The 26,773-nt window shown below is 43.8% G+C and overlaps 2 protein-coding genes across 4 annotated transcripts; one reads left to right on the plus strand and one right to left on the minus strand.

Annotated features, from left to right (window-relative positions):
- The first annotated feature begins 270 nt into the window (after nucleotides 1–270).
- LOC146634211 (butyrophilin-like protein 2) lies at nucleotides 271–26,773 on the plus strand. 3 transcript variants are annotated; one of them, XM_085375806.1, is made up of 7 exons: nucleotides 271–397; nucleotides 6,585–6,926; nucleotides 7,064–7,198; nucleotides 17,059–17,376; nucleotides 18,989–19,315; nucleotides 26,016–26,339; nucleotides 26,526–26,773. In XM_085375806.1, exons 1-7 carry the CDS (start codon nucleotides 361–363, stop codon nucleotides 26,615–26,617), a joined length of 1,575 nt encoding a protein of 524 aa, XP_085231932.1. In that variant the 5' UTR covers nucleotides 271–360; the 3' UTR covers nucleotides 26,618–26,773. The 3 variants fall into 3 exon arrangements, with proteins under 3 accessions (XP_085231932.1, XP_085231940.1, XP_085231949.1); XM_085375814.1 differs by having other exon boundaries at nucleotides 7,100–7,198; XM_085375823.1 differs by lacking the exon at nucleotides 17,059–17,376 and having other exon boundaries at nucleotides 7,100–7,198.
- Nucleotides 10,693–12,153, minus strand: LOC146634212 (uncharacterized). The gene has a single exon (XM_085375022.1). The coding sequence runs from the start codon at nucleotides 12,151–12,153 to the stop codon at nucleotides 10,693–10,695; it is 1,461 nt and encodes a 486-aa protein (XP_085231148.1).

Below are 26,773 nucleotides of genomic sequence, written 5' to 3' on the forward strand. Positions count from 1 at the left end.
AGGAAATCCAGCTGCTGAGGGTCACATCTGCATCGTTGTAGCTACAGTGGATGTTTCAGTGTCAGGACTGGAGGCGGAGCTTTGTGCGTGTCAGGGTGAGGCCGCAGCAGCCGCCTCCACCCGCAGCGCTCGGGCGTGAAACTAGGAGGAAAGCCGACGTCCTCCTCTTTCCTCAGAAGTGATCTGTGGCCGGCCGGACTTCATTCCACAGATGTGCTTTAACAAAGTGTGAAGCTGAACTCTGAGCTGTGACAGTGAAGCAGTGTGAGAGTGTCAGTAGATGATCAGCAGAGGAAAGTGAAGCTGCTGTGAGCTGATGTCCTGAAGGGCTTTTAAAGAGTCTCTGAGTTTGACAGGAACATGAAGATGTTTGTGGTGTTTGTGATGCTCCTGCACGGTAAGTACACCTTCCTCTCTCTGCTCTCATCATCAGCTTTTCTTTCATCTCTCTCTCTTTAATGTGTTGAAGTGCAGCAGGAGGAGATTTCCATCAAACACTGGATTCTGATTCAGATCAAACTAACAATCCAAAGCAGCAACTTTCAAATCTCTGGATTCTTCTTGGTGCCTTTCAGATGAGCTCATGTTACAATCAGCTGCTGTGTGTGTTGTTGTGTAGCTGAAGCTCGGACTCACATTTCATATGTGACCAAAGGAAACTTGGTGCTGTGTGACACACTTTAGATTCTCTGCTGCTGCTTTGAACTCTTCAAACTAAAGAGCCAAACGGATGATTGACTGTGCAGCTCTGACATGGCACCAAATGTCCCTGTTATCAGCTGCTGGATGGACGTTATCAGAGCTTTTTAGTGCCACACGAATCACCAGGAGCTCCTCCTCTGTCTGCAAACAGGCTCAGCAGCTCTGATCATTGGAGTCAGCACAGAGTGTGGAGACATCTAGTGGTGGTGGAGAGAAGTGCATGTAACGTGTGTGTGTTGTGTTAATCAGCATGAGTAGTTAGGGGGACGTGCCTCCCTGTGCCTGATGGGAGTCCTTGTAATTACCCAGCATGCTGTGCTGTGTGTTTCATTTCTAACACTGGTTTTACTGAAGAGCTTTCTGAGCTTCTTTCATTGATTGTGACCAACGTACATGTTTGCTGTGGATCCACATCTGCTCTTCCTGCTGATGTCATGAAGCTGTTTGAGTGGTGAGCAGTCAAAGCAGCAGGTCCTAACAGGGACATAGCAGGATATTCCTGCCTCTAAATGAGCTGTAACTGCACATATGAGCACAGCTGGTCTGCATGTAGTCAACACAAAGAGTCTGTGAGCTGAATTTACACCAGTCTGGTTGTGTTCCTGCTATTTTGGCCCTTTGACAAACTCAAATGTATTTAAGCTTAAATGAAAGTGCATTTATTAAAATGCTGTAAAATCAGTCCTGCCGACACCAAACATTATTATCTGCAGGTGAAGCTCTTTTTTTTTTTCTCAGTGTTTTTCGGTTGAGACTGTGCAGAAATTGATAGACTGCTGCGACAACACCTACTAGCTCTGCAGATAATTTTCACTTGTGTAAAAAGAGCGCATTGTGTGTGACGTCTTCTTTTGCGCATGCGGGCTGCTTTTAAGGCCGTGAACTGTTCACACTAGAACGCGTTTGCTGTCACATTTTACTTGTAGTGTGAACAACCAGACAAAAAAAATCGGATTCAGAGAGGAACTAGGAGGAAGATGAACGACCACAGGGTTTTATTCCAGGTAATAAGACCTTCTGGATCCTCCTGGATCCTCCTGGATCCTGTCTGAGCTCATCTTATACTTCAAACTTCCTGTTTTTATCTCAAACTTTGAAAACTCTGCTGCTTCTCAGTTAATCCTTCACATGAACAGCAGAAATATTTCTAGAAATCTCTCAGCTTTGTTCCCCACAGCACAGAAACAGCTCTGATCTCTGCTGATTCTTCTGGATCTCAGTTCTGGATCTGATGTGGTCCACCATGATATCCTTCCATCTTTCCTGGTTTCTCTCCTCCTTATCAGTCATAATGGGAGGATCCTCCTCATCGTCAGCCTCCCTCTCATGTGGAGTTCATCAGTTCTTAGTCCCAATTTCTTCTCTCTTCTTTGATTGGTTCAGATAATTTGTGTGGTATTCTGTAAATACTGTGTTATTTCCACTCTTATGTGGATGATACACAGCTGTATGTTTCACTGATGGCAGTAACACAGACTTAATCTGAATCTGATGCTCTGTCTCTCTGATGTTAAATGCTGGAAGCTACAAACTCTCTTCAGCTCAGATTTCAGCTCCTTTTTGTTGCCCCCAAACCTTAAATTTGAAGATAACCTTGAAAATCTGTCTTCCAACATCAGGACTCACAGAGTCTGGGTATGACCTTTGACCATGAGCTGTGTTTGGACACAGTCCTATTTTCTCCAGTTAAGAAATATTGCAAATATCAAAAAGTCTACTCGGCTCTCATCCAGTTGTGTCCCCTTCCAGCTCGTCCACAACTAACCTGACAGATTTTTAATAAACTGAAAGAGACAAGGCCTCATCACTCTATCCTCTCTGCACCATAATAAAAATGGCTCTAAACAATGACCTATGGACAAGGCTGGACTGGGACAAAAAATCGGCCCGGGCATTTTGACTAGAGACCGGCCCACCAGGATAAAGATTGAAAATGTGACGTCATTCAGGGATAAAACCGCAAAGGATTCTGGGAACTTGTGGCAAGAGGTACTAGCGCACGCAGGCTTTCAATTGAACTCAGTTACACAGCGATAAAAAGAAACCCAAAAAATGGCAAGAAGCTGTTGTATTATTATTAACTGCAATAGCCGGTCGCATGACAGCCACAGGAAGCCGACGGGTAAAGAGATCGTTTTTTTTTTTTTGCCACGAGTTCCCGGCATGCAATGCGCGAAAATCACGTGATTGCTAAAGAAGGGGGCGGGTGCAGCCAGCCTCCTCGGCTGTAATTGGTCCAGCTCAGAGTCGATCATGACCAATTGGCCAATCCAACACCTTTCATTATATATACCCTTCCAAAAAAAAAAAACCAAAAAAAAAACCATCGGCCCATAAAAACAAAAAATCGCCAGCGGCCCACCGGGTAATTGCCCGGTATGCCCGATGGCCAGTCCAGCTATGCCTATGGACCTGCCATATCTCATTCACACCAGAGATAGATAGGCTCGTTACTCGTTACTTCGTGTGGTGTGTAACAGTTACTATCGTAATGCAGTGTATCACCACATGGCGGCGCCTCCTGTCTCACGACTGGTGTCACCCCCTTTTTGTTCTTCTTCGCACTCCTCCTGTAATGGATGCTCCCATGTGTACCCGGACTAGTGTGCTCTTTAGTAATGTGTGGTAGAGGTAGCACTTTTATTTTTGATATTGTAAATAAATGAGTGCTTTTTGGAAAGTCAGAAGCTGTTGCTCATTCGCTATCCACCTGCACACCTCCGCGGCTGGCTTCACCTCCACTGCACGTTACAGGTGGCATCGCGGAGCTTCCACATTCAGTAACATTAGCAAGTGGTGGAGGCCAGCAGGTGGAGGAGGGAGAGGGGAGGAAGGAGGAGCAGAGACCTGAGGTGGCCATGAACTGTGTGAACTGAACTTCAGGTAAGAAGTTCTGACCTGCAGTCTCTCTGGGTCAGATATGAACCAAGTTTAGGTGGAGTTTATTTTCGTTATGCTGACTTTTTCCGTACTGCGTGCTAGCTAGCATGATGGAGTTTCTATACAGCTGGGTGGTGCTATGAAGTTACTGATGTTGAACTTTATTTTGTTCATAAGTTATTAGAGTTGCCAACCGTCCCGTCTGGTATTCAGAGAAAATATTACGCGTTTCTTATTGAGGTGAAAAGGAACAGTTTGTCCCGTAATTCAGCTACAATGAAAAAGGCACAAAGCTGGAGTTATTCTGTCTTTGCTGCACAGCTGCCTCTTCTTCTCTCATCCTCTCCCCTCCCTCTCCCGTTTCTACTTCAATCATGAAACTGATCAGTGATCAGCTGATCGGCTCTCTTGTTTGTTTATCGCTCACTTTGCGCAGAAAGAGGAAACCAGCGGATGTCGCGCTAAACAACAGCAGCACGTTTAATCAGCTGTTGTTATTTAATATTAATTTCTAGTATCAGCTGATGTTTGCTGGAGCCACAGCTGTAAAGCTGCTGGTTTGGATATGTGGTGAGAGGGAAACATGAAGATGAAACCAGGAGATGTCCTTACTGAATCATCAGAGCTGTGATGGAGAAACAGGTTTACCTTTTAGGTGACATGAATGAGTTGAAGGGAAGTTATGAACTGTTTCTGAGAGACAAATAACACCAGGATCCTTTTTTAGGTAGCTGACAGCTGGTAACTGTGCAGGGGCGGGTCTAGCAAAGTGTTGCCAGGGGGGCAGGTAGGGCATTAACAGGGAGAGGGGGGCACAAAGAAATACTTTTCTTTCTTATTCTCATTTAAAATGTCTCGCTTTTAAAAAATAATTATCTGAATCTTACAACAAACGACTGATAGATTCATACATATATATCATCAGAACAGTGTACATCACTGTCACAACAGCGTTTGTTTTCATTCAAAGGTAGGGCTGCTCAATTAATCGAATTTTAATCTCGATTACAATCTGGGCTTTCAACGATCATTAAAAATGACTGAGCCGATTATTAGCACCTCCCTTGTGCTTTACTCTCGCGCTGCTCCGGGTGACAAATCGAGCGCACCGCTCTGCATTTCGAACACGTGTCACAACAATTAAGAGCAGCGGTCCCCAACCTTTTTTGCGCCACGGACCGGTTTATGCCCGACAATATTTTCATGGACCGGCCTTTAAGGTGTCGCGGATAAAGACAACAAAATAAAACTAGTACCGAAAAAAAGAAAATTTATTCATAACACACGTGAAAAGACCCAGGAAAACCGAGTAAACGATAAAAACGATAACAAAATAACGCTGAAAACCGATTAAAAACCCTGAAAACCAGACATTTCACACCTGAGCCTCAACTCTCTTGGCCCGGTACCAAACGACTCACGGACCGGTCCGAGGCCCGGGGGTTGGGGACCGCTGATTAAGAGGACCCGAGGGAAAGCTAAGCAGAAGTTATTTGGAGAGGAGAGTGACTGCCGTTGGTTGAAAAGAGAGGTAAAAAAACTTCAGTGGTGTGGAAACATTACGGGTTCAGTCAGACGTGGATCAAGTAGACACAGTGTGTAAGCTTTGCTACGATGTAGTAGCTGCACCACAGAGCAACACTGCAAAGTTCACTAAACATAGATGTTTACATTTTTCATTTATTTCTTATATCGCAAACATTTGCACTGTTATCAGTATTTGCACACTGTTTTATATTATTTTTTGACAATCTTTAAAGTCATTATTCAATACATTGTTATTGTTAAATAAATATCGTCAAATAATCGAGATCTCAATTTCAGTGAAAATAATCGTGATTATCATTTTTGCCATAATCGAGCAGCCCTACATGACAGTCATAAATCTTACAACACAAAATTATTATTATTAAATTAGTAAAAGTAGTATCTGCAGTAAAGATTTTTTCATGCATGGTATACAGAGACAGAGACAGACAGAGACAGGTTTATCTTGCCTGGCTGGGCAGCTCTCTGGGTGCTCAGCAACCCCAAACCTCTGATCCTAGAATCGCCCCTGTTTACAACGTCACCAAGGCAAGGACAGGTCGGAAAAACAAAAATATATCCTCCAGAGTACAAAAATGGCTTTAAGTAGACTTCTGGCTTGTTTTTTAAATATTTTTTCACTCGTTTAGGCAGCAGCTCCGCAAGGACTGTCTACATTTCTCCCTCTCTAGCATCAAAAGAAGGAACAACCCGATTGGGTGTGGCTATCACAGGAGTCACGCTGCAGCGTGCCCTTTCACAATAAGAGTGTGAACACATATTTTAGCCATTTTACCTGAATTGACATAAAACACCATGAATTAGCAAGTTTTTTACCCTTTTAACATGTTTTTAAACACAAATGAAATCCTATACCATGAATTATATCATTGCTGATGTTTTTAATGAATTTTCTAACCATTATGATCTATTTATTGACTATTTATCACCTGTAATATATTTTTTATGACTGTTTTTACTAACAGGCTTTTATTTATTGACAGCTATGTTAACCAGGGTTACAAACACATTAACAAGAGAATTCTGAGTAAAACCAAAGTTACTTTCCCTAGGAACTAGTTACTTTGAAAGTAACGAGTAACTTAAAGTAACTGAGTTACTTTTGATAGAAGTAACTAGTAATGTAACTAAGTTACTAATTTAGGTAACTTACCCAACACTGCATAGGGCATATATAATTGGTGTGTCGCTGCTGTGTGTGGGTAAAGGCTCTACACTGGGCTCAGTTTGCTTCGCTTTGGTTTGCTATGCTTCCTTGTGTGTCCTGCTATATTATACCGTTTTTTTGCTGTTTAATAAACTCTGTTTTAAGAGTTCTACTCTTTTCCAGAGGATCTTTCTGAGTCCATTGATTTTAATTGGATCTAAAAAAGCTGGCCCTCCACAGCATTGATGGGATAAGGTCATCATGTTGGCTTCAAAATTAGCTACCACAAGTCTCTGTGTGTCCTCAGTTTCCCAGCATGCCTCAGCTGTGGAGCTGTATGAGGGGGACTCATTCATCCTGCCCTGTCAGTTTGACACTTTCGATCTGACTGACCCCACAGTGGTGTGGAGTCGCTCCGACCTCAGTCCTCCAACCGTCCACCAGCATCAGCTTCAAGGAGACGAACTGAAAGATCAAAACCAGCGTTACAGAGGCCGAACATCCATGAAGACTGACGCTCTGGATACTGGAGACCTCAGCCTGAACCTGACCAACCTCCAACTGTCTGACAGCGCCACCTACACCTGCTCCATCAGAGACAGGAGGATAGGACAAATGAGACTGACAGACGTACAGCTGGAGATCAAAGGTCAGCAACAAACATGGTGTAGATACATCTGACATCACTCAGATAAAACTTTGTTATTTTAACACTGTCAGCATAACTATGCTGGCTCTATGATTGAAGTATAGGCCTTTAAATTCATTATTTCCATTCATTCAGAGGTCAAAGGTCATGTTGTTCTTTGTGTTCCTCCACAGAAAGGTTTCCATCCTGGGCCAAAGCTCTCCTGGTTCTCCTGGTTCTTCTTGTGATTTCTGGAGGTCTCATATATTATTTCCGGCACTATTTCATGTCAGGTGAGTGTCTCCTACTACACTACCCATAATGCCGATGGTTAGCAGGTGTCCTCTGGTGGCTCCTTGACTGCGGCTCACACAAACTTGTTCCAGAAGCTGAAAGAGTTGAGAGTTACAAACAGCTGATACAGAGAGCTGAAGAGAAACTTCCAGGTTTGTTCCAGAAGTCAGAAAACCTCCTTCAGACTCAGTCATTGATCAGTGAAACAGCTCTGTCGCGGCCTTTTACGTTCCAAACACTAAAAAAGTCCAAGAAAAGGCCATGGGTGGCAACGGGAGGTTTGTTTTAGAACGCACTTCTGACTCCATTGTTTAAAAATCATATGCCGTTTATTTTGTGGAAAATTATAAACAGAAATCAGCCAAATAACTTCTTAAAACTTAAAATTAAACGAAAGTTAACTTAATTTGCTTTAACAACTTCAAAAGTGGTCAAAAAATCATTTTCTAACCCTCCCGTCTTCCCATCTGACATTTGGCAAACAAAAAAACAAAAAACCTCTTTACCACACCCATCCAGGGTGCTCTTAATCTCTTGATTAATGGGAGGGTCCATAAATTAATAAACCAATCACTTTCCAAAAGCTTCTCCAATAAAATTAATTACAAATTTACATAACAAAACCAGGTCAGAATATTCTTACACCTTTAAAGAAAAAACAAAAATGAATACAAATTGCATTTTATAAACATTCAACAAAAATGGCCACAACATTCCGGCCCCTAATTCCTGTGTAACATGAATTATATCTGTCTAAGTGGCCATCACAAAATGCAATACCAATAATTTTCTTCAGTAGTCCATCCGTATAAGTCTTCTTAAAAACCAAACAAAAGGAAAGGTCAATGTTCTATGATTTTAAGTCTCTGTTGTTCATGTGTTTGCTTTGTGTGTATTCAAAAAAGGTGTATGTTGCATAATGGAGTGTAGAGCCAAGTGAGTGTCAGTGTAAATGTAGAGCCAGAGGTTCCAGAACTTGGCTCAGTTGGAGGCAAACATTCATTGTTTCCTCTAGATGGCCTCCACCAGGAGACATTTTGTTGATTGGCCTCTCCAGCTCATTTGTTCGTGTCTTAACTCTAACACGGCGAACTACTCCGTGTGCATCGGCCATGGTTTCAGTGATGCGGCCAATGGGCCAAGAATTTCTTGGTGCAGCTCCATCAACAACAAGCACAACATCACCAATGCAAAAGTTCCTACGAATCTTGTTCCATTTCTGTCGTTCCTGCAACATGGGAAGGTATTCTTTCACCCACCTTTTCCAGAATAGATCCACAATATACTGGGCTTGTTTCCATCGTCTTCGCAGATACAGATCCTCTTTTTTAAAGAAACCTGGTGGCAGCACAGGTTTGCCTTTTAACTGGAGCAAGTGATTTGGAGTAAGAGCTTCTACATCATTGGGATCGTCAGAAGAAGGTGTGATTGGGCGGTCATTCAGTATAGCCTCCACTTCACAAAAAACTGTATGCAAGGTTTCATCATCTAGTACTTGCTGGTTTGTGATAGAGTATAATATTCTCTTTATTTCTTGCACCAAGCGCTCCCATACTCCACCATGATGGGCCCCATAGGGCGGGTTAAAGGTCCACTTTATGCCATCCTGTGCTAAGCCTTTTTGGATTTTACTTTGGTTTAGCTCTAACATAGCTTGTTTTAACTCACGATTCGAGCTGACAAAGTTGGTTCCATTGTCTGACCGGATTTCTTTGACCTGTCTTCTGCGGCAGATGAATCTCCTGATGGCATTAATGCAGGAGCCTGTATCAAGAGAATGTGCCACCTCAAGGTGGACTGCACGACATGTTAGGCATGTGAAGAGAACTCCATACCTCTTAACAAGACTCCTGCCTCTCTTTACTTCCATTGGTCCAAAATAATCAACACCAACATAAGTAAATGGTGGAAGATCAGCTGAGAGTCTGCCCATAGGAAGATCAGACATTTTCTGCTCACCTGGCTTTTGCCGTTGTCTTTGACACACTATGCAATCTCTGATTATTTTTCTAGCTGCTGAATTAGCATGAGGAATCCAGTACTGACGGCGAAGTGTTGAAAGCATGTGATTTCTTCCTCTGTGACCAATCTTTTCGTGAATATGCTGAAGAATAAGCTTTGAAACATGGCTTTCTTTTGGCAAAATTGCAGGATGTTTTGTTTCCTCAGGTAAATCCGCTTTGCTCAGTCTTCCACCCACTCTCAAGACACCAATAGCAACTACAGGATCAAGCTTATACAGATGACTTGACTTCCTTACAGTGCCAGAGTTTAGGGCAGTCATTTCATCAGCAAAATGTTTTCTCTGCACAAAGCTCACTATAGCTTCCTCAGCCTTGGACAAATCCTCAGTTTTGAGCAGAGTGTTCCATTTATCATCTTGCTTAACACATATTTGACTTCCACAGTGCGTGCCCAGCAACTTCTGTCTTTTCCTTGTTTGCAGTTTAAGTCTTTCTTTTACTTTCAGGATCCATGCCACACACCTTTTTAATTGTGTCCAGCTGGAGAAGTACAACAGCAGCTTAGTAGTGGGACACATCTTCTTTCAGCACAGCTGCACACATCAGGCCCTCCCCTTTTATTTCTGGGTCAGCTTCCAAATGGACAGATACACAATTCATGCCTACAGGCCAGTGAACAACAGGTTTACTGAGAAATTCTGGACCATTGATCCAGGTGGAAGATTTCAGGAAACAGCCAACTGTCATTCCTCGAGAGGCTGCATCAGCTGGATTCAGCTTTGAACTGATGTACCTCCACTGCTCAACTTTTGTCAAAGCATGAATGGTGGAAACTCTATTAGCTACATATGTTTTGAACCATGTGGTTGTGTTTGCAATGTACTGTAGCACAGTTGTGCTGTCAGACCAAAAGACTGACTCACTCAGATTAAGATTGAGTTCAACTGTGTCAGAGATTTACAGTTAACAAACAGTCAGGTGAATAAACAACACTGAGACACTTGATACTGATAACGTGCGGCACGGGTGAAACTCAGGGAGTAATCACACCGAACTGCAGTATTCGTTTATTTTTATAGGTTACATCCTCAATATGCAAATACAATCACATTTCCTGTTACGCAGGTCCTGATGCTGTCTGTGTGTAAGCTGTGTGTGTGTGTCACGAAGTGTGTGTGTGTTACAAGTCAATTTCTAAGAATAAGATAATGCAGTCAACTTCTGCGGATGTGTATTTCTGTGCTGATCTCTTGCAGTAAATGTCACAGGGTCACAGGGTCAGCTTCCTGTTTCTTCAGAAAGCTGTATCTGGTGAAATATGTGAACATAAGTATAACATAACATTTGAAGCATAATCAAATAAAACAGTAAAAACTCCTTAACATTCCCTCCTGATGTAAATATATTTCACTTATATTTCACTGGAGTTGATATTTTACACACAATCATACTTTATTATCAGCCAACAATCACTTGCTTATAACACTTTCAATTGTAGCATCATTCAGTATGTGTGAGTGTGTGTGTTCCTATACTAAATCCTCTTCGTCCGGTTCATCTTCTTGTGGCAGGCCAACATAGGTGATTACTGTGGCCTGTACCATCTTGCCAATCATTGATCTGATACAGGGTAGAATGCAAGTTGAGAACATGCAAAGCAATAAAAGAAGAACTCCTATCAAGACAAGTCCTTTGATCACAAGGGTCTTCCAGCTGCCGCTCAGCAGCCAGGTCAGCCAGTCCTCTGTGTTCGTGACATAGTCTTGTTGCTCTGCATTACTCAGTTGTCGTAACTTGTCTAGGGCGGTGGTCATGGTCAAAGAGTGCACGTTGTCCGGGATATAGGTGCAGCAAGTGGTGTTGAATAAGACACAGAGGCCCTCTCTCTCAGCCAGAATCATGTCCAGGGCGACTCTGTGTTGCATGACCACTATTCTGATCGCGTCGATTTCCTCATTCTGAGCCTTGTTTATCCTTGTTGAGCTGTTCAGGAAAAGTCCAAATCGGTAATCTAGAGTCTCAATTCTTAGCATGTTTTTTCCATTTCCAATCCATGGGAACAGTGAGTGCAGGACCTTCTGTCCGGTGGTCCACAACTTGAACTCCGCTGGTACATCACTGCCCCAGATTGGGTCATGAGGTTGCACGTCATCAGTGCTCCTCTTGCGTCTTGGTTGGTCCTGATGGAATACTCTGAATGTGTGGTCTGACACTAAAATTGGGGCGCAGAGTCCGGTGCTGTTGGGTGGGATGGCGAAGTATGTCTTTGAGCCACATGCCCAAGCTGTACCCTGCACCCAATATGTGCCATTCAGGAAGCTTATCTGTGCCTTTCTGTCCTGCGGCATTCGGAAAGTCTGGGAGCAGTCGTGGTTCATTCCCAGCTTTCTGTTGCCGTATGTGAAGGTGAAACACATTGGATGTTGTATTCCTGGTTCCCTCCTGACGTTGAATGACTTTCCCCTGTCATTGGTTGAGTTTAGGTGTACGCAGTATCGTCCATCACAGTTGTAGTTCCAGTCTGAGATCTCTGGTGTACAGAACACTACCTCATTAGTTGTATAGTTGATCTGTGTTCCATTACACCGTGGCAGGTCGGGTTTTGTGTCTTGTGTCTTTAACTGAACCTTGAAGAAGTAGATGTCTTCGGGGGAACATGTTCCGCTGGTGGCTTTGTGGAATATACATAAGGCTTCGGAAAGGCTGGGTGATTTTCCATATAGGGTGGCTTGCATTGCTGTTGTTGGGAGGTGAGAACAGACGTAGCAGCCAGTGTGGTTGTCTTCTGTATGTACTCGGTTGTAGACGTACCGGTACCAGGCATTGTTCAGCCAGGGGTGGCTGTGCTCTTTGTCCATATCCTTTAGGTGTGAGTTGTCATATGACCATTTCTTCTGCAGGTGATGCTGTGGGTCCTCGTCTGTCCAGGTGAGTATCAGTAGGCTCACTAGGAGCGTGATGCCAGCCACTATGAGGACAAGTTTCTTCATGATGACCAGACACACCCGGGCTCCAGGTGAGTAGACCACTGGCGAGAAGATAAAAGGGCGGGATATACCCAAACAGCCCTTTCCTCCACCAGGAGAACACCTAGGAGTCGGGGGAACCGGCGTCTATGCTTGTGTTGTCACTCACTTTTTTGCAGTGGCTTTGGTGGATCCAAGATGGTCTTTCTGCTATTTTGCAGGCAGTCGGTGTGGTGAGTAAGACTTGGTATGGGCCTTCCCACCTCGGCGAACTCCAATTCTTTCTCTGGAGTACTTTGATCAGGATCCAATCACCTGGTTGCAACCTGCAAGAAACTGGAGAGATATCACTCGGCAGTTTATTGTTTAGCACAATTTCTTTATTCTCAAATAATTTAGTCATCCACTCTGCTAGGGTGGTTTCTCTTATACTTAGACTTATTAATAGGCTCACTAGTGAGAGGCAGTGGAAATTGCCTCCCGTGAACGATTTCAAAGGGTGTAAGTTTTTGTGACCCCCGGGTTAGTCTCATCCACATCTTCACCAGGCCCAAACACTCAGGCCATTGCCTTCCTGTTTCTTCCATGCATTTTCTTAATCTCTGTTTTATTGTGCCATTAGTTCTTTCCACTAATCCTGCACTTTGTGGATGATAAGCGCAATGATGTTTGATGCTGAAACCCAGAGCTTCAGAGACTTTGCTAATTACATCATTAACAAAGTGTGTTCCATTGTCTGATCTTATCAGAGAAGGAATGCCGTATGTAGGAATGAAATGGTTGCATAAACATTTTGCTACTGAGATTGCATCTGCTCTTTTTACTGGATAGATTTCTGGCCATTTTGAGAACACATCCACAATTACTAGAGCGTATTTTGATGCTTGACATTCGTTCAGTTTAATAAAATCCATGTGGATTGCGTGAAATGGGTGTGGTGGTGTTGGGAAAAAGCCTCTTTTAGGCCTGAGGTTTCCCTGTGCATTATGTTTCTGGCAAATCATACATGTTCTGATAAACTCTTGTGCTGAAGCTTCGAAATTTTGAGTATAGAAGTTTTTAGAGAGTATTTCAGACATATCTCCCCTTGACAAATGCGTTAAGCCATGTGTCACTAATGCAGCTGTCTTATGCAGGGATTTTGGTAATATTGGTTTGCCATTGCAAGTCATTAAGTCATCCTGTAGCTGCGCTCCACATTTCAGCCACTTCTTTTGCTCTGCGATGGGTGCGGCTTTCTGTTCATCTTTAAGTACATCAAGTGGTATTAGCTGTGAGGTTTCAGACATCAAAGTCTGTACAGGTTGCTGTGCTGCCTTCTTTGCGGCTTGGTCTGCAAAGTTATTACCTTTAGTAATGTCTGAGTTATCTTTCTGGTGTGCTGCACACTTGCATAGTGCTAGTTGTCTGGGCAACGTTACGACATTTAATAGCTCCTGTAATAGATGTCCATGCTGGACTGGATTGCCATTAGATGTTACCATGCCTCTATTCTGCCATATTTTTGCAAAGTGATGTACAGCTGCAAAGGCATATTGGCTGTCAGTGTGAATATTTATATCTTGACCTTTGTGTAGCTGGCATGCACGAATGACGGCAATGAGCTCAGCACTCTGTGCTGAAAAAGAGGAAGTTAGAGCTTTCGCTTCTAAAACTGTGTCTACTGTGGTTACTGCATAACCGACACAGTTGCAACCTAGACTATTCTTGGATGCTGACTCATCCACAAAAATGTCTACAAAAGTAGGCTGGGGTGTACTGAAAATGTCTGGTCGGGGTTTCGTCTCCTCATTTAGCTTCTGCATACAGCTGTGTTCGGCACCATCTGCTTCCATAGGAAGGAGAGTGCTTGGATTCAACTGACCACACTTTTCGATTGTAATGTGTGACTGTGAAAGCAAAATGCCTACATATGAGAGCTGTCTTGCATGCGTTAAATAAGATGATTTCCACTTTCTTTCCAGATGCATTTAACTGCATCATCAACGCCTGTTTGAAATCTCTGCAAAAAGTTGCAGAGCTGCCGGGATCAAGAAAGGCGTAGGTGTCCTCAACCTTCGTCCCATTTTCCAACTTCACTTTTACTGGAACAACTGACAAGGCACATTCATTGGACCCGGCCCCAGTATGGCTACCAAAGTTCAAAGAAACAAGAGCATTTGAGACTGATGATTCTTTACATTCAGCTTTAGCTGCTTGCCACTGCCGTTCTTTTGAGTCTATGTGGAGAACAGTAGGGTGATTTTTGTTACAGGTGTGGCACGTCAAACGATGTGGACAAGCTTTACTCATGTGGCCTCTCTGTAAGCAACCAAAGCATAAACCTTTCCTTTAAAGAATGTCACCTTTTCTTTGTTGGCTTTTAGTTTGAATGAGTCACATACGTCCAAAAAATGAGTTTGGTCACAAAACAAGCACCGAGTTTGATCTAACCCTTTATCTTCATGGCTTATCTGAATCCGTTCCGGTTTGTCATTGTTCTGTCTGAAACTACAGCAACAGAAGTAGCAAAGCTACTGCTTTTAGTTTTAAGCGGTGTCTTTGATGGTTTTGAAGCTATCTTTTCTTTTGTGTTTTGACTCTCTCCAAAAACAGGATCTAATGCAGCTCTTGTTTGTTTTTCAAGAAAATCAAGAAGATCTTTAAATCCTGCTCTGCGATCGCACTTTTCTGTTATATCAACGATTATTAGTCGCCATTTATCACGAAGTCTAAAAGGCAACTTTGAAACAAGAATCCTCATATTGGTTGAATTTTCCAGCTCATCAAGAAACCCAGCTTCATCCATTGTGTTGAAGCAGCTTCTTAGAAAGAATATGTAAGCTCGTAATGCTGAAGCATCATCAGACTTTAAAACTGACCAGTTAAGAGCCTTGTCTATAAATGCAGAAGTTATCTTTGCTCTGTTACCAAAGTTCCACTCAAGCTGCTTTTGTGCCTCAACATAAGCTGTCTGTGGACTCATGTGCATACAACTTCTCACTAAAATTCTGGGCTGTCCTGTAGTAAACTGTTCTAAATAATAAAGCCTATCCTGCATATTATCAGTTTTAGTTTCTATTCCTTGCTCAAAAGCCTTAAGAAAGGATCTAAAACGCAAAGGATCACCACCAAAAACAGGAATGTCTATAGCTGGAAGCAGTGACAACCTCTGTTGTTTTACAAGCATCTGAGTAATCTCATTTTGCTTTCTCATAATCTCTGTTAGGACACTGCTGTGAACATCAACCTGAGAAGAGATTGGCCTTGGGCTTTCCCCTTCTGGTTTAACCTTAGCAGGTGTATGTGTTTCTAGGGGCATTGGCAAAGGAGAATGAACTAAAGGGGCTTTCTTTGTTCTTGGAGCCTTTTGAGCTGTAGCAGCAGGTATGAACTCAGTAGATGTTCCAGAAGGAGCTGTAATCCCGCCTTCTGATTCAACCTCAGCCCTGGATGCAAGGCTCTGCCGATCCTGAGCAGAGGTGAGAATTTGCCTTTTTGCATCAGCCTTAACCAACTTAGTTCTTAGAGCCAATGCTTCTTTGCTTTTTGCCGCTTTTTCTTTCTTGCTTTTAATTGAACTTCTTCCAGTTCGAGCGCATGTTTTTCTTGCAGTGCGTCCACCTCCGCTTTTAAAGCGGCTCTTTCCACTTCAGCTTCCATCAGCGCCATTGAAGCCGCACGCGAGCTTTTACTCCTTAAACTTAAGGCTGCAGTTACATTACTGGGCGCTTTACTAGAGCCCTTGCTGACAGGTTTAGCAACTCGTTCAGAAATCATGTCGCTCGCTTCTTGCGCTACTTGTGAGACACTATCGCAATGTTCCTGTGATGAGATGCTACCTTTGATTCAACATTAGAGGCTGCAACTTCATCCTTTTGTGGATCAGGGTCTGCATTTATCCAAGTGTCGATTTCATGCAGAAAGTCTTTAAACCCGATCAGCTTAGGTTCATACCAATCTCTGTGATCTGTTTCCTTTTCATCATCGTTCAGCAATTTTTGAACTGAAGTCTGTAAGTCCATAAACTCTCCCAAATAATCATTAAATGTTCTCATGTGTTCATCTATGGAGGCCTTTGATTCTCCAGCATCAATGAGAGCATTAATGTCATTTCTTTTTCTTGTCAGAACGGCAAGCTTTGCTCTGCGTTTTTTAATTAAATTAAAAAGCTCTCTTTCTTGTTCCTCCATTTTAACCAGAAAATTTGTTTCACAAGGTCCAAAAGTTAATTGTTTAATACAAATGTTTCATGTTGCAGCTCAGCATCTCGGTTGATCCAAACAAAGTTTTGCATTTACTCACGAACTCCACAACATGACTTTACTAAACAGTGTGTGTGCTTCACTGCATTGACCTGACACAGAGGCTGCATGTGGACAAGCTGTTCTTCTTCTGTGGTGGTAAACAGCAGCTGACATGGAAACATGCTGACAGTAAATGTTGCAGCAGCTTCAGTAAATGTTCCTCCTTCGGTTGTGCTCAGACATTGATGAGTCACCATGTTTCTGAAGTTCTTAGGGTCAAGTACAAGAACCTGAGTTGTGCATGAATTTTTTAAAAAATGCGGTCGTTGTCTTTAAGACATGCTGCCAGTTTCATTGTCCTCTTTTGTCATAGATTAATAAAGCTGGGTTTCATCTGCACATCAGTGAAAATGTTTACAGTGTTTTCTTATATTTTATAGAGAAAGATTTATAATGTGAAAAGATTCAGTACAGAAGCTTTTGGATCTCCTCTTTTGTAAGTGAGGAAAAATCCTTATTTGCATGAATAAATTGGAATCTATGAGATAGATTGATTGAAACCATGACAGCAGCATGTCCACGTTCTCTGATGTATCAAGTGATGCACTGAAGCGCCACCCGAAATAACATTACTGTAAGGAGCCATCAGAGGATCATTATTAACTTTTACTACAGCTCATGTTGTGCTTTGTTGTCCTCTCAGGTTACAAGGTGGGGGTGGAGTCAGGGGTGGAGTCTGTCCAGCTGCCCTGCAAAGCCATAGTTCACCTGCCTAAAGATGCTAAAGTGGAGTGGAAGGACAGCTACAGGAAGGTCCACGTGTCTAAGAACAGATCTGACCAGCCTGAAGAACAGGACCAGTTTTACGAAGGACGAACAAAGATAAAGAGAAAGTTACTGGAACCTGGAGACTTCAGTCTGACCCTGAAACACCCCACAGACACAGAAACCTACACCTGCACCGTCTACAACAGGGAGGGAAACATCCTGATGGAGAAAGCAGTGAATCTCACTGTCAGAGGTCAGTGCTGTAGATACAGGTCAAAGGTCAGAGGTCAGATTCATGATGGTGGTTCAGTCTCAGTGGCTCCATCCAATAATGTCACAGTGTTAGCATGTCTGATGTTTGTGGCTGTTTTGGTTTTTATTTGATTTCCAGCCAAATGTAAAAGCTTCAGCAGATGAACTGTAGGAGCAAAGTTCATGTGTGAGACTTCATCTGAAAGGTAACATCTTCTAGTTTCTGAACATGTGTTTGTTTAGCATGTGGCTAAAACACAGGCTAAGCTACGTCAGCTCCAATCTCAGTAACAACCTTCTTTGGTCCTCATCTATAATCAGTCATATCTGAGTCACAATAACTAGAAGATGATTTCTAGCAGAAGTGTGAACATCTCCACATCCTTTCTCCATGTTATCATCCAAAGCTGTGTGAAGTTTCAGAGCTCTGCAGCTAACAGAGACTTTCAGTTTGCTGCTCTCTTCCTCTGACAGCTCCATTCTTAGGGAGCGTTAGTTCTCTGTTTCACTTTATTCCACTTATTCAGTCTGATGTTCTCTGAACTGTTTCTCTTGTTTAGTGTCTTAAAGGCTGCCAGTGCCTCTCTTTGCTTTAACCAACCTTTCTCTTTATTTCTGAGCCTTTTAAGGACTTTACCTGATGCATCAACCTTTGAAAATGGAAAGAAATCAGTCAGATTCATGGCTGCATCACAGTGTCACATGTAGTTCTCCACATCAGCTGGATTATATCTATAGCAGCAAACAGCTGATGCACAAATCTTTGTCTGTGTTAATAAAGTTGGATCAGTTCAAACAGTTTGTTGCTCTGCTTGAAAGCAGCAGTTTTTCTAATGCACCACCTTCATGTTTCCTTCATATTTGAATCCCCCTGTAGATGCTGACAGGTAACCATGTCACACAGAGCTCAAGCCTTTGAATCCAGCTGTGACTGTTGATTTTCTATTGAATGGACTTTTTCAAATCCAGCTGTAGGCCTGTGTTTGTGAGCTCATTAACAGCTGTTTGTTTAGAGAGACGTGGTCCTCACAGGACAGCCACTACAAACATATGATTTTATAGAATATGATGCATTACTGCAGATTCAACACAATAGAAAGGATTTGAAATGAGCTCAGCCTTAAACATGTGCAGCAGTAATATTGATCCACAGACACTGATGGGAACATTTTTCTGCACAATAAGTACTTTGACTTTTCATACTTTATGTACAATTTGCCAGTACTGCAGTTTTGTGTGTAGTGAGGTGTTTTCATGGTGTTTTCTTGGTGCTTTTACTAAAGGAAGGCTTCTATCAAATTCTTCCACATGTTGTCAAACTGAGCTGTGTGATGAAGTGAGTGTGACAGAAACACTCAGACTGTGTTTCTCTGCTTCATCAAGTCAAATCTGGTCCTCAGAGACTGAATAAAGTCCTGTCCCACTAACAGCAGCTCCAACAGTCTGTTCACTGCTTTCTTCCTGTCAGTCTTCATCTTTCTGCTGCGTCTCCTCTTCACACTGACCACTTTCTATCTAACAGTGAGCTCCCAGTGAAGCAGCAGCATTCAGCCTGTTAGAGTCAACACAAATGTCTCCATCCAAGCTCATGTTGTGCTTTGTTGTCCTCTCAGTCCCCCAGGTGGAGGTGGATTCAGGGGTGGAGTCTGTCCAGCTGCCCTTCAACACCACACTTCACCTGCCTGAAGACGCTAAAGTGGAGTGGATGGACAGTGATGATGATAAGGTCCACCTGTATGAGAACGGCTCTGACCAGCCTGAAGAACAGGACCAGTTTTACAGAGACCGAACGAAGATGAATGAAGACCTGCTGAGAACTGGAGACCTCAGTCTGACCCTGAAACACCCCACAGATGAAGACAACAGGACCTACACCTGCACCGTCTACAGCAGGGAGGGAAACATCCTGCTGAAGAAACAAGTGGAGCTGAAAGTCAGAGGTCAGTGCTGTAGACACAGGGCAAAGGTCAGAGGTCATGTAGGAGTTTATTCTCTAAAAGCTTTTAGTTTGAATCTATTTTCAGTTCATTCAAATAAAATAAATTCTCTGATGTTTTGATCTAAAAGCCAAAAATGTCAGGCGGAGCAACTGTGTGTTTAAATGAACTAAGAAGAGCATTAAAATGATCCTACCTTCAAAATAAAAGCCTCTGGCATGATGTGAGTTTGGATCAAATCAATAGTTTTGTTAGTTTAGTCCAAATCAATGTAAATGTATAAATACCAATAGTTTTAAAGCTGCTGAGATCATTCAAACACTTTGATCCAGTCATTTGGATGTTGTCACATGTCAGGGTGGAGCAGCCATAAATACGAGGCTTTTATTGTGAAAATGCTGAGTGTGATGATCCAGAGGAGCCCATGGGGTGTTTGTGGCTGGATGCAAAGGTTTGTAGCTCTCCTTGTAAAGAGAAACAGCTTGAAGCTACAGAGGAGCGTCTGCAGAAGAAGACAGGGGAAAGAGGAAGAAGCTGAGGCCGCTGGAGAAAAGACAGGAAAAGGAAATCAGCTTCATTTGTTGGAGGCCGTTTGTTCATCACACTGAAATATTCCCACTTTAGAGACAGGAAACAAAGTGAAGTGTGGATTGATGTTTGTCTCCATGATTTGGGCCCTGGAGTCATTTCTTCATCTCCCACTTTAAGACATATTAATGTCAGCCTCACACGTCCCACAGTGGACACATTTCTATTTCTAGATGATATTTGGAGGATGGTCATGTGTTTCTCTGCTGTCACAGCTCTTTGTGATATTTGAGCGCAGCTGTAATGTTTGTGTGGTTAAAGCCACCAGACTCCACTGACAAAAACTCTCATTTTAGCCGGAGAACACGGGGCTGCTGTGGGACTTTGTGTTTGCAAAGGTTTCTATTGGAGGCATGTTTGCCTTTATTATATAGGTGCAGAGAGTAGACAGGAAAGTGGGGAGAGAGTGAGGGACACACAGGCACCTGTAGTAAGCCCCGCCTTCAGCCCACCTGCTCAGCCAGGTGAGCTATAGCGCTGCTTTAACATGTTGGTGTGATTGAGAGTGAATGAAAGTGAGTGATGGAGGCAGCAGGAAACTAACAGGCTGTTTGTTCTGAGAGGTCACATGACTGTTGTTCTCAGCAGAGTCTGATGATTTGATGAGACCATGAGAGCGGCTTCAGTTCCTCATCAGAAAGAGTCTGACAGAAGCTCCTCCCTCTGTACCCCAGTAGACTTCTATTAGACTGCTCCAGATTCCTGAGAGTTCACACAGAAAACTTTACAAACAGCCAAAGAAAAACTATTGAAAAGCTTCAAGATCACAAAGAGCTCTTTCACAGCACATATGAGCCATTAAGAAGTGCACATTTGTGTTTCCCACAGTCCATCATCCAATAATATCAAAGGACAAACTGTGAGGTAAAAAGCCTTCAGCTCTTTTTGAAGGAAGCAAAAAGACTTTGGTCCTGAGAGATGGTTCAAAACACAACTCAGACCTACCAAAGTATTATTTGTGCCAAACACATGAAGCCTTCAACTTTGTATGTGTCCAGTCAGTGTGGCAATAGAAGTCACTGTGAGGATTTTCAATGTGCTGTCAAAGAGCATCCAAACAATCAGGTGAGGATGAAGAGAATTAGTGTGGATGGACAGAAAATCCATATCCAGTGTGATTTAGGAGCAGCTCATATATAATGAGTGAAATGAAAGAAGAGCACAGACAGGAAGAACATGAGTGAGCAGACATTTTGGAGCTGCTGATCCACACAGGGCTGGATGGAAGGAGTGGGAGTCCATGATGGCTCAAAGTCTCTGATCTAACTGTTCCTGAGCCTCTCCCCCTGCCTCCTCTTTGGATCTTCTCCTCCTCTTCTTCCTTATCTGCCTCCTCCACCACTGCTCTCTCCTCCCTCATCTCCTCCTCAGCTGAACTGAAGTCAGGGCTGTAACATGAGGAAACGTGCAGAAATGACTGAGTCAGCATGTTGTTGAAGTGAGTTGAGTGATGGTGAGCAGATTAGATGTGCGAGCCTCCCTGTAGAGAAAAGCAGATCTTCTCCAGAGTTTCCCACCTCATGTTTTCCTGTGTCACAGCTGATTGTCACATCCTGGCTGTCACTAAATGAGTGGTCCAAAGGTGGAAGGAGGAGCACAGTTAGATTGTTCACCTCCTAACCTGTGAAATCAATCAGCTGAATGAAAAACACTGTGATCCTATGAGCTGCTATCAGGGCTGCTCCATTCTCAGGATTCTCATCTGGATGACTGAAGCAGATTATTGATGAAGTCAGCAAACAGCTTTCAAAATGGCTCTTTTTCCAGGGGAACTCCCTGAAATGTAAATCTCATTGGAATGAAGAAGAAGTCCAAAGGCGTGGTTAGGCCCAGACTTGTGGCTGTTTTCAATGTAAAGCCCATGTTGCAGGCAGCTGCTGCTCCTTACTGGCCCACAGCCTCCACTGATGGATGTGTCAGCTCACTTGTACTGTAGCCACGGGGAGAGCGATGGTGAAGCTGACAACCAGAGGTGTAGCGCTATTTGTTGAAGTAGCCCAGCTGTGCCATGGAAGCACAAGTTTCCAGAGATGATTGGACTGTGAGCAGAAATGATCCATGTTGGACTGAATTGAAGAACAGATCATAAAGTCCTCTGTGTGCCCAGCCCGTCTGTCTGAGCATCTTCATCAGTGTGCAGCTGATCTACAGCTAATGTGCTGATTGATGAGCAGCCTGTTCATGGTGATGATGAGAAACAGATTGGATTCAAAGCACAAATGAGTGAAAAAGGAGCAGCAGCCATGATAGAGCGAGTCCTCTGCTGACAGAAATAGTGGAGTGAAGGATTTGTGCAGCGTTTCTCTGTGAAAACAGCTGATTCAGATCAATGAGAGGAGGATGAAGGAGAAGCAGCATGTTTCTGATAGAAGCATCACTGCTGTGCTACAAACTGCTGGGACTGTGTGTGTGTGACGGCTCAGCTGGAGGCAGGATTGGTCCAGAGGAGAGCTGCTTTATTCCAGACTAACTCTTCTAGAAAGCTGACATCTGTGTGGAACAGCTGACCTGCACCATGTGGAAAAGAACAGCAACATGATTCAGCGTCAGATCCCGACACATCCACGGATTCATCCCGTTACAGGAACTGTGCCACACGTGGCCTCTGTTTGTTCTGCATTGATGCTGCAGGGATTTCTTCAAGTCACTATAATATAGTGTCAGATGGACACATGAAGCTAACACGGCACATCTTTGTGAGTCTGCAGCATGTTGACACACATGTCAGTGTTGTACAGATCTGAGAGCAGCACAAACAAACTCCATCAAAGTGATTTGTGCTGTTGCAGAGCTGTGTGACTGCATTTGTCTTCATTATGGACACATTTCTACAAATGGGACTAAACATGTGACCCTCTGCACATCCATGGCTCAACAGTGCACCCATTGGCTGGATGCAGCTTGTATTGTGGCTCCTCCCCCTTGACCTCCGTGTCAGCTTCAGGTCAGTTTAGCTGTGTTTCCTCCAAATCCCAGAATTCCTGAGGAGCAGGAATATGTGGGGCTGGGCTCTAAACACTCAGGGTGAGGACTGAGTGAAGAGCTACAGGACAAAGTTTCAGCGCTGCGCTCACAGCTTTGAGACGTCCAATCAGCAACTGGTCCTGATAACATCTCCCCTCTCATTCCACATACATGAAGACTGCTAGAAGCAGCTATCAGCCACATCAGGCTCACATCATGCTTGCTATTAAACATGCTGCAGTCTGCAGTAAACTCCCTGCCACAAAGCTTTGAGTCTCCTCCAAATGCACCTGTAACAAGGTCACCTGCAGAAATAACTGTGTCCACGGGCAGAGTCACCAACACTCTGCACCAGAGCTAAACCTGCTTTGGAGCTAAAAAGCTGCTGTCAGGGTTTCCTGCAGAGCTTCAAATGTGGAGACTGAAAGCTGTGGACAGTTTCTGTGGCTGGATTATTTCATATGTGTTTGTTTCACTTTCAAAGGAAAGTGTTGGAATAAATCAGGTGTGTGACGCACACTTTACTGCAGATTGTTCTCAATGTAACACAAACAGCAATCAAAATGTGATTGATCCTGATGTGCTTGTTGCTTCTAGCAGTGTTGATGTATTTGCACAGAGAGGGGGAGATGTTATCAGAGTGTGTAAGTGATCAGATCTGATGCTGAATCATGTTCATGTACAGTCAGCTGATCCTCACAGTTCAGTTTGTAATCATGCAGCTCTCCTCTGATAAATCCTGAGCTCCACCTGAGTCTCAGTCCTCAGGACCTCACACAGTCCCAGCAGCTTCTATCAGCAGAGTTCTCCCTGATATCACAAACATATTGATCCTCCTTCAGCCTCCTCTCATTCATCTGTTTCCACAGAGAAACTCATCAGTGAAACCTGAGCTTACTGTGGATTATTCTGGTGGCTCCATCACTCTCTGCCTCACACGCCCTCATCTGCTGCTTTCCTCTGATTGGCTGCTCTGACAGAGTCATGATTGGCTGCATGTTTGTATATAAAGCAGCACGTTGCTGGTAGATCAGCCATCAGCTCATGTTTGTGACTGCAGCATGGCACCAGTTTGCTCCTCGTGTTTCAGTCCCAGACTGACCTGCAGCTCTTTAGTAAATTCAGACAGCAGCTTTGTAACTGTTAGTAAATCTGACCATGAATATCATTATGACACCTCTGACCACTCATTCTGTCTTTATTGGCTTTCATACATGAAACACGCTTAAAGTCACCATTGAATCTAAACTGGATGAAAGCAGCTGTGAGTCACTGCAGCAGCTCTGTGCCAACAACCAACCAACACCTGGGTGGAGTCCCAGCTGAAGCTGAGAGATACTCAGAGACAGAAGCAGCTGTATGGAAGCGTTCTACAGGACGGCTGACACAAAGCTGATGTTACTGATGTCTCCTAGATAGATCTCATGGACCAAAGGCTCTCTGTGTCATCTCGGCTCCAGCTGAACTAAACAGAGTGAATTTGGGCTTTCAGGGAGGGGTGAAAGCAGATTCAGGTTTCATCATGTTTCTGTTCAAAACATCAAATCAAGCTGATGGGAAGTTGTAGAATCCTTCAGAATAAAAGCCTGACTATTCAGAGCTCCAACATTAAGAAGAGCAAAGTGAACCAAGGTGGGTGGAGGCAGCAGAGAAACTGTAGGGTGGAGCTGAATGCTTCATCAGTGGGATGATGCAGCAGATTTCCTCCACCTTGCACAAACTGTCCTGTTAGTTATTATGACTGGAACATCCAAAATGTCTCCAGAGGCTCCGAGTCCAGCTGAACATGTATTAGTGTTTAGAGTGGAACTGAGGTGATAGGGACTAGGACCTGGGGGACGTCAGTCAGTGACGGAGCGGTCAGCAGGTGTGGGCAGGTGTGGACAGGTACTTGATGGAGTGTTTCCTGCTGGACTCCATATGATATGTTAGCAGAGAGGATCTGGCTCCTGATTGGTTGAAGTGGAGCCCATCTGCTGCAGAAAGATGCCTCCTGTCCCAGAAAACATTGAAGTTGTCTCTAAAGCCCAGGCTGTGGGAGTCACACACAGAGGAGAGCCAGGTGTGGAGGCCGAGCAGCCGCCCAAACGCCCCACGGCCACAGGTGGGAGTGGGGCCGCAGATACAAACACTACGGTGGGCTTGTTTCACAGCCTCACAAAGACACACAAAGTCCAGTTTGAGGAAGTGGGAGCGCTGTTTGGAGTCCGGTTGGTGCCCATGTGGATAAGGATGGTGTCGGCCTCCGGACGGGATCGTATTCTGCCAGGAAACTTGTCTAAAACGTCCCAGAGCGTCGGGCCGGGAAAAGACCGAGCGCACGCCTCCTTTATTGTGAAATTCCTCACCATGGTAACTGAACACATCAGCTGGTCTGCAGCAGGTCATGTTCAGAGTTTGAGGCTCAAAGTGTCCCATTTTCACTGATTGTTTCCCGACGACATGCTTCACGTGTGATATGGATCCTCTGCTGAAGGAATCTGCTTTCTATCCACAACCTGTTGATCCGTGTCTGACTAACAGCAGCGCAGGAAGCCCTGCAGTTACAGAGAAACTGTCTGAGTCGCATTGTTGCTGCAGTTTACCTGCAACTGCTGTGAAGAAAAAGTCTCCATGTGTTTGTGTTTGGTCCTAATCTGCTGCCTGTCTGTTTGACATGCTGGATTTCCAGCTGATCGATGACAGATTAGAAACTGATCAGTCTATTGATCACACAATATTCCATCAATAGAACTGATTTGACTTTGATTTGTGTAACAAAGTGATTTCCACGTCTCCTTCATGATGTGACAGTGTCAGAGCTGAATGCACTTGTAGAGTATCATGTTTTTATGGCTCACATTTAAAGTGTTGCAGCTCTAATGTACAGCTGTCATATTAGAAATAGAAGCAGCTCTGATTTTAGTGCTCAAAGAAATCTATGAAGTGATGAATTCACACATGAACAGTTTTCTGCAGCGTTCCTCTCGGCCTTATTTGCAGCTCCACTCTTGTTTTTGCTCTAATAATTATTTCTCTCCATGAGCTGTTTCTCTGCCTGAAGGAGGCGCCACTCCATCGCTTCATTTAGTGCAGAACAAGAGTCACATGATGCTGCTCTGAACACCAATCACACTTTGTACAGCTCATGTTGTGTTTGTTGTCCTCTCAGTGTGTCAGGTGGAGGTGGAGGAGGGGGCGGAGTCTGTCCAGCTGCCCTTCAAAACCACACAAAACCTGCCTGAAGATGCTGAAGTGGAGTGGATGGATGATGAAGATGAAACAGTTCACGTGTATAAGAACGGCCCTGACCAGCTTGAAGAACAGCACCAGGATTACAGAGACCGAACGAAGATGAATGAAGACCTGCTGAAAACTGGAGACCTCAGTCTGACCCTGAAACAGCCCACAGATGGAGACAGTGGAGAATACAGATGTGTAGTCTGGAGGAACGGAGACATCATGAGATTCAAAACAGTACAGCTCAAAGTCAAAGGTTTGTGTGTGTGTGTGTGTGTGCATGTGTGTGTGTGTGTGTGTGTGTAGGTGTGTGTGTGTGCGTGTGCGTGTGCGCGTGTGTGTGTGTGTGTGCGTGTGTGTGTGTGTGTGAGTGCGTGCGTGCGTTCGTGTGTGTGTGTCTGTGTGTTTGTGTGTCTCTGACTGTCTTGTGTCTCCTCTGCAGGGAGAGTTCAGGTCCAGGATCAAACAGGGGACATCAGGAAGAGAAGCAGCTCCATTGATCCGACTCCTCTGATGGCTGATCAATCAGTTTGATCTGTGTGTTCTTTGATTATTGATCAGTGATGTCAGAGTGGAGTCAGTGTGATGTTGTTGTTGTGTGTTTGAGACTTTTAGTGTCCATGAAGGTCTCTGCTGCCGTAGATCCTCTGAACTGTGACAGAGGTCTCACTCTGGAGGAAACTCTCAGCA

This window comes from Diplotaxodon limnothrissa, linkage group LG3, assembly GCF_057381915.1.
Source record: "Diplotaxodon limnothrissa isolate DT_005_m linkage group LG3, D_limnothrissa_male_GT1.1, whole genome shotgun sequence".
In the NCBI taxonomy this organism is placed as follows: domain Eukaryota; kingdom Metazoa; phylum Chordata; class Actinopteri; order Cichliformes; family Cichlidae; genus Diplotaxodon; species Diplotaxodon limnothrissa.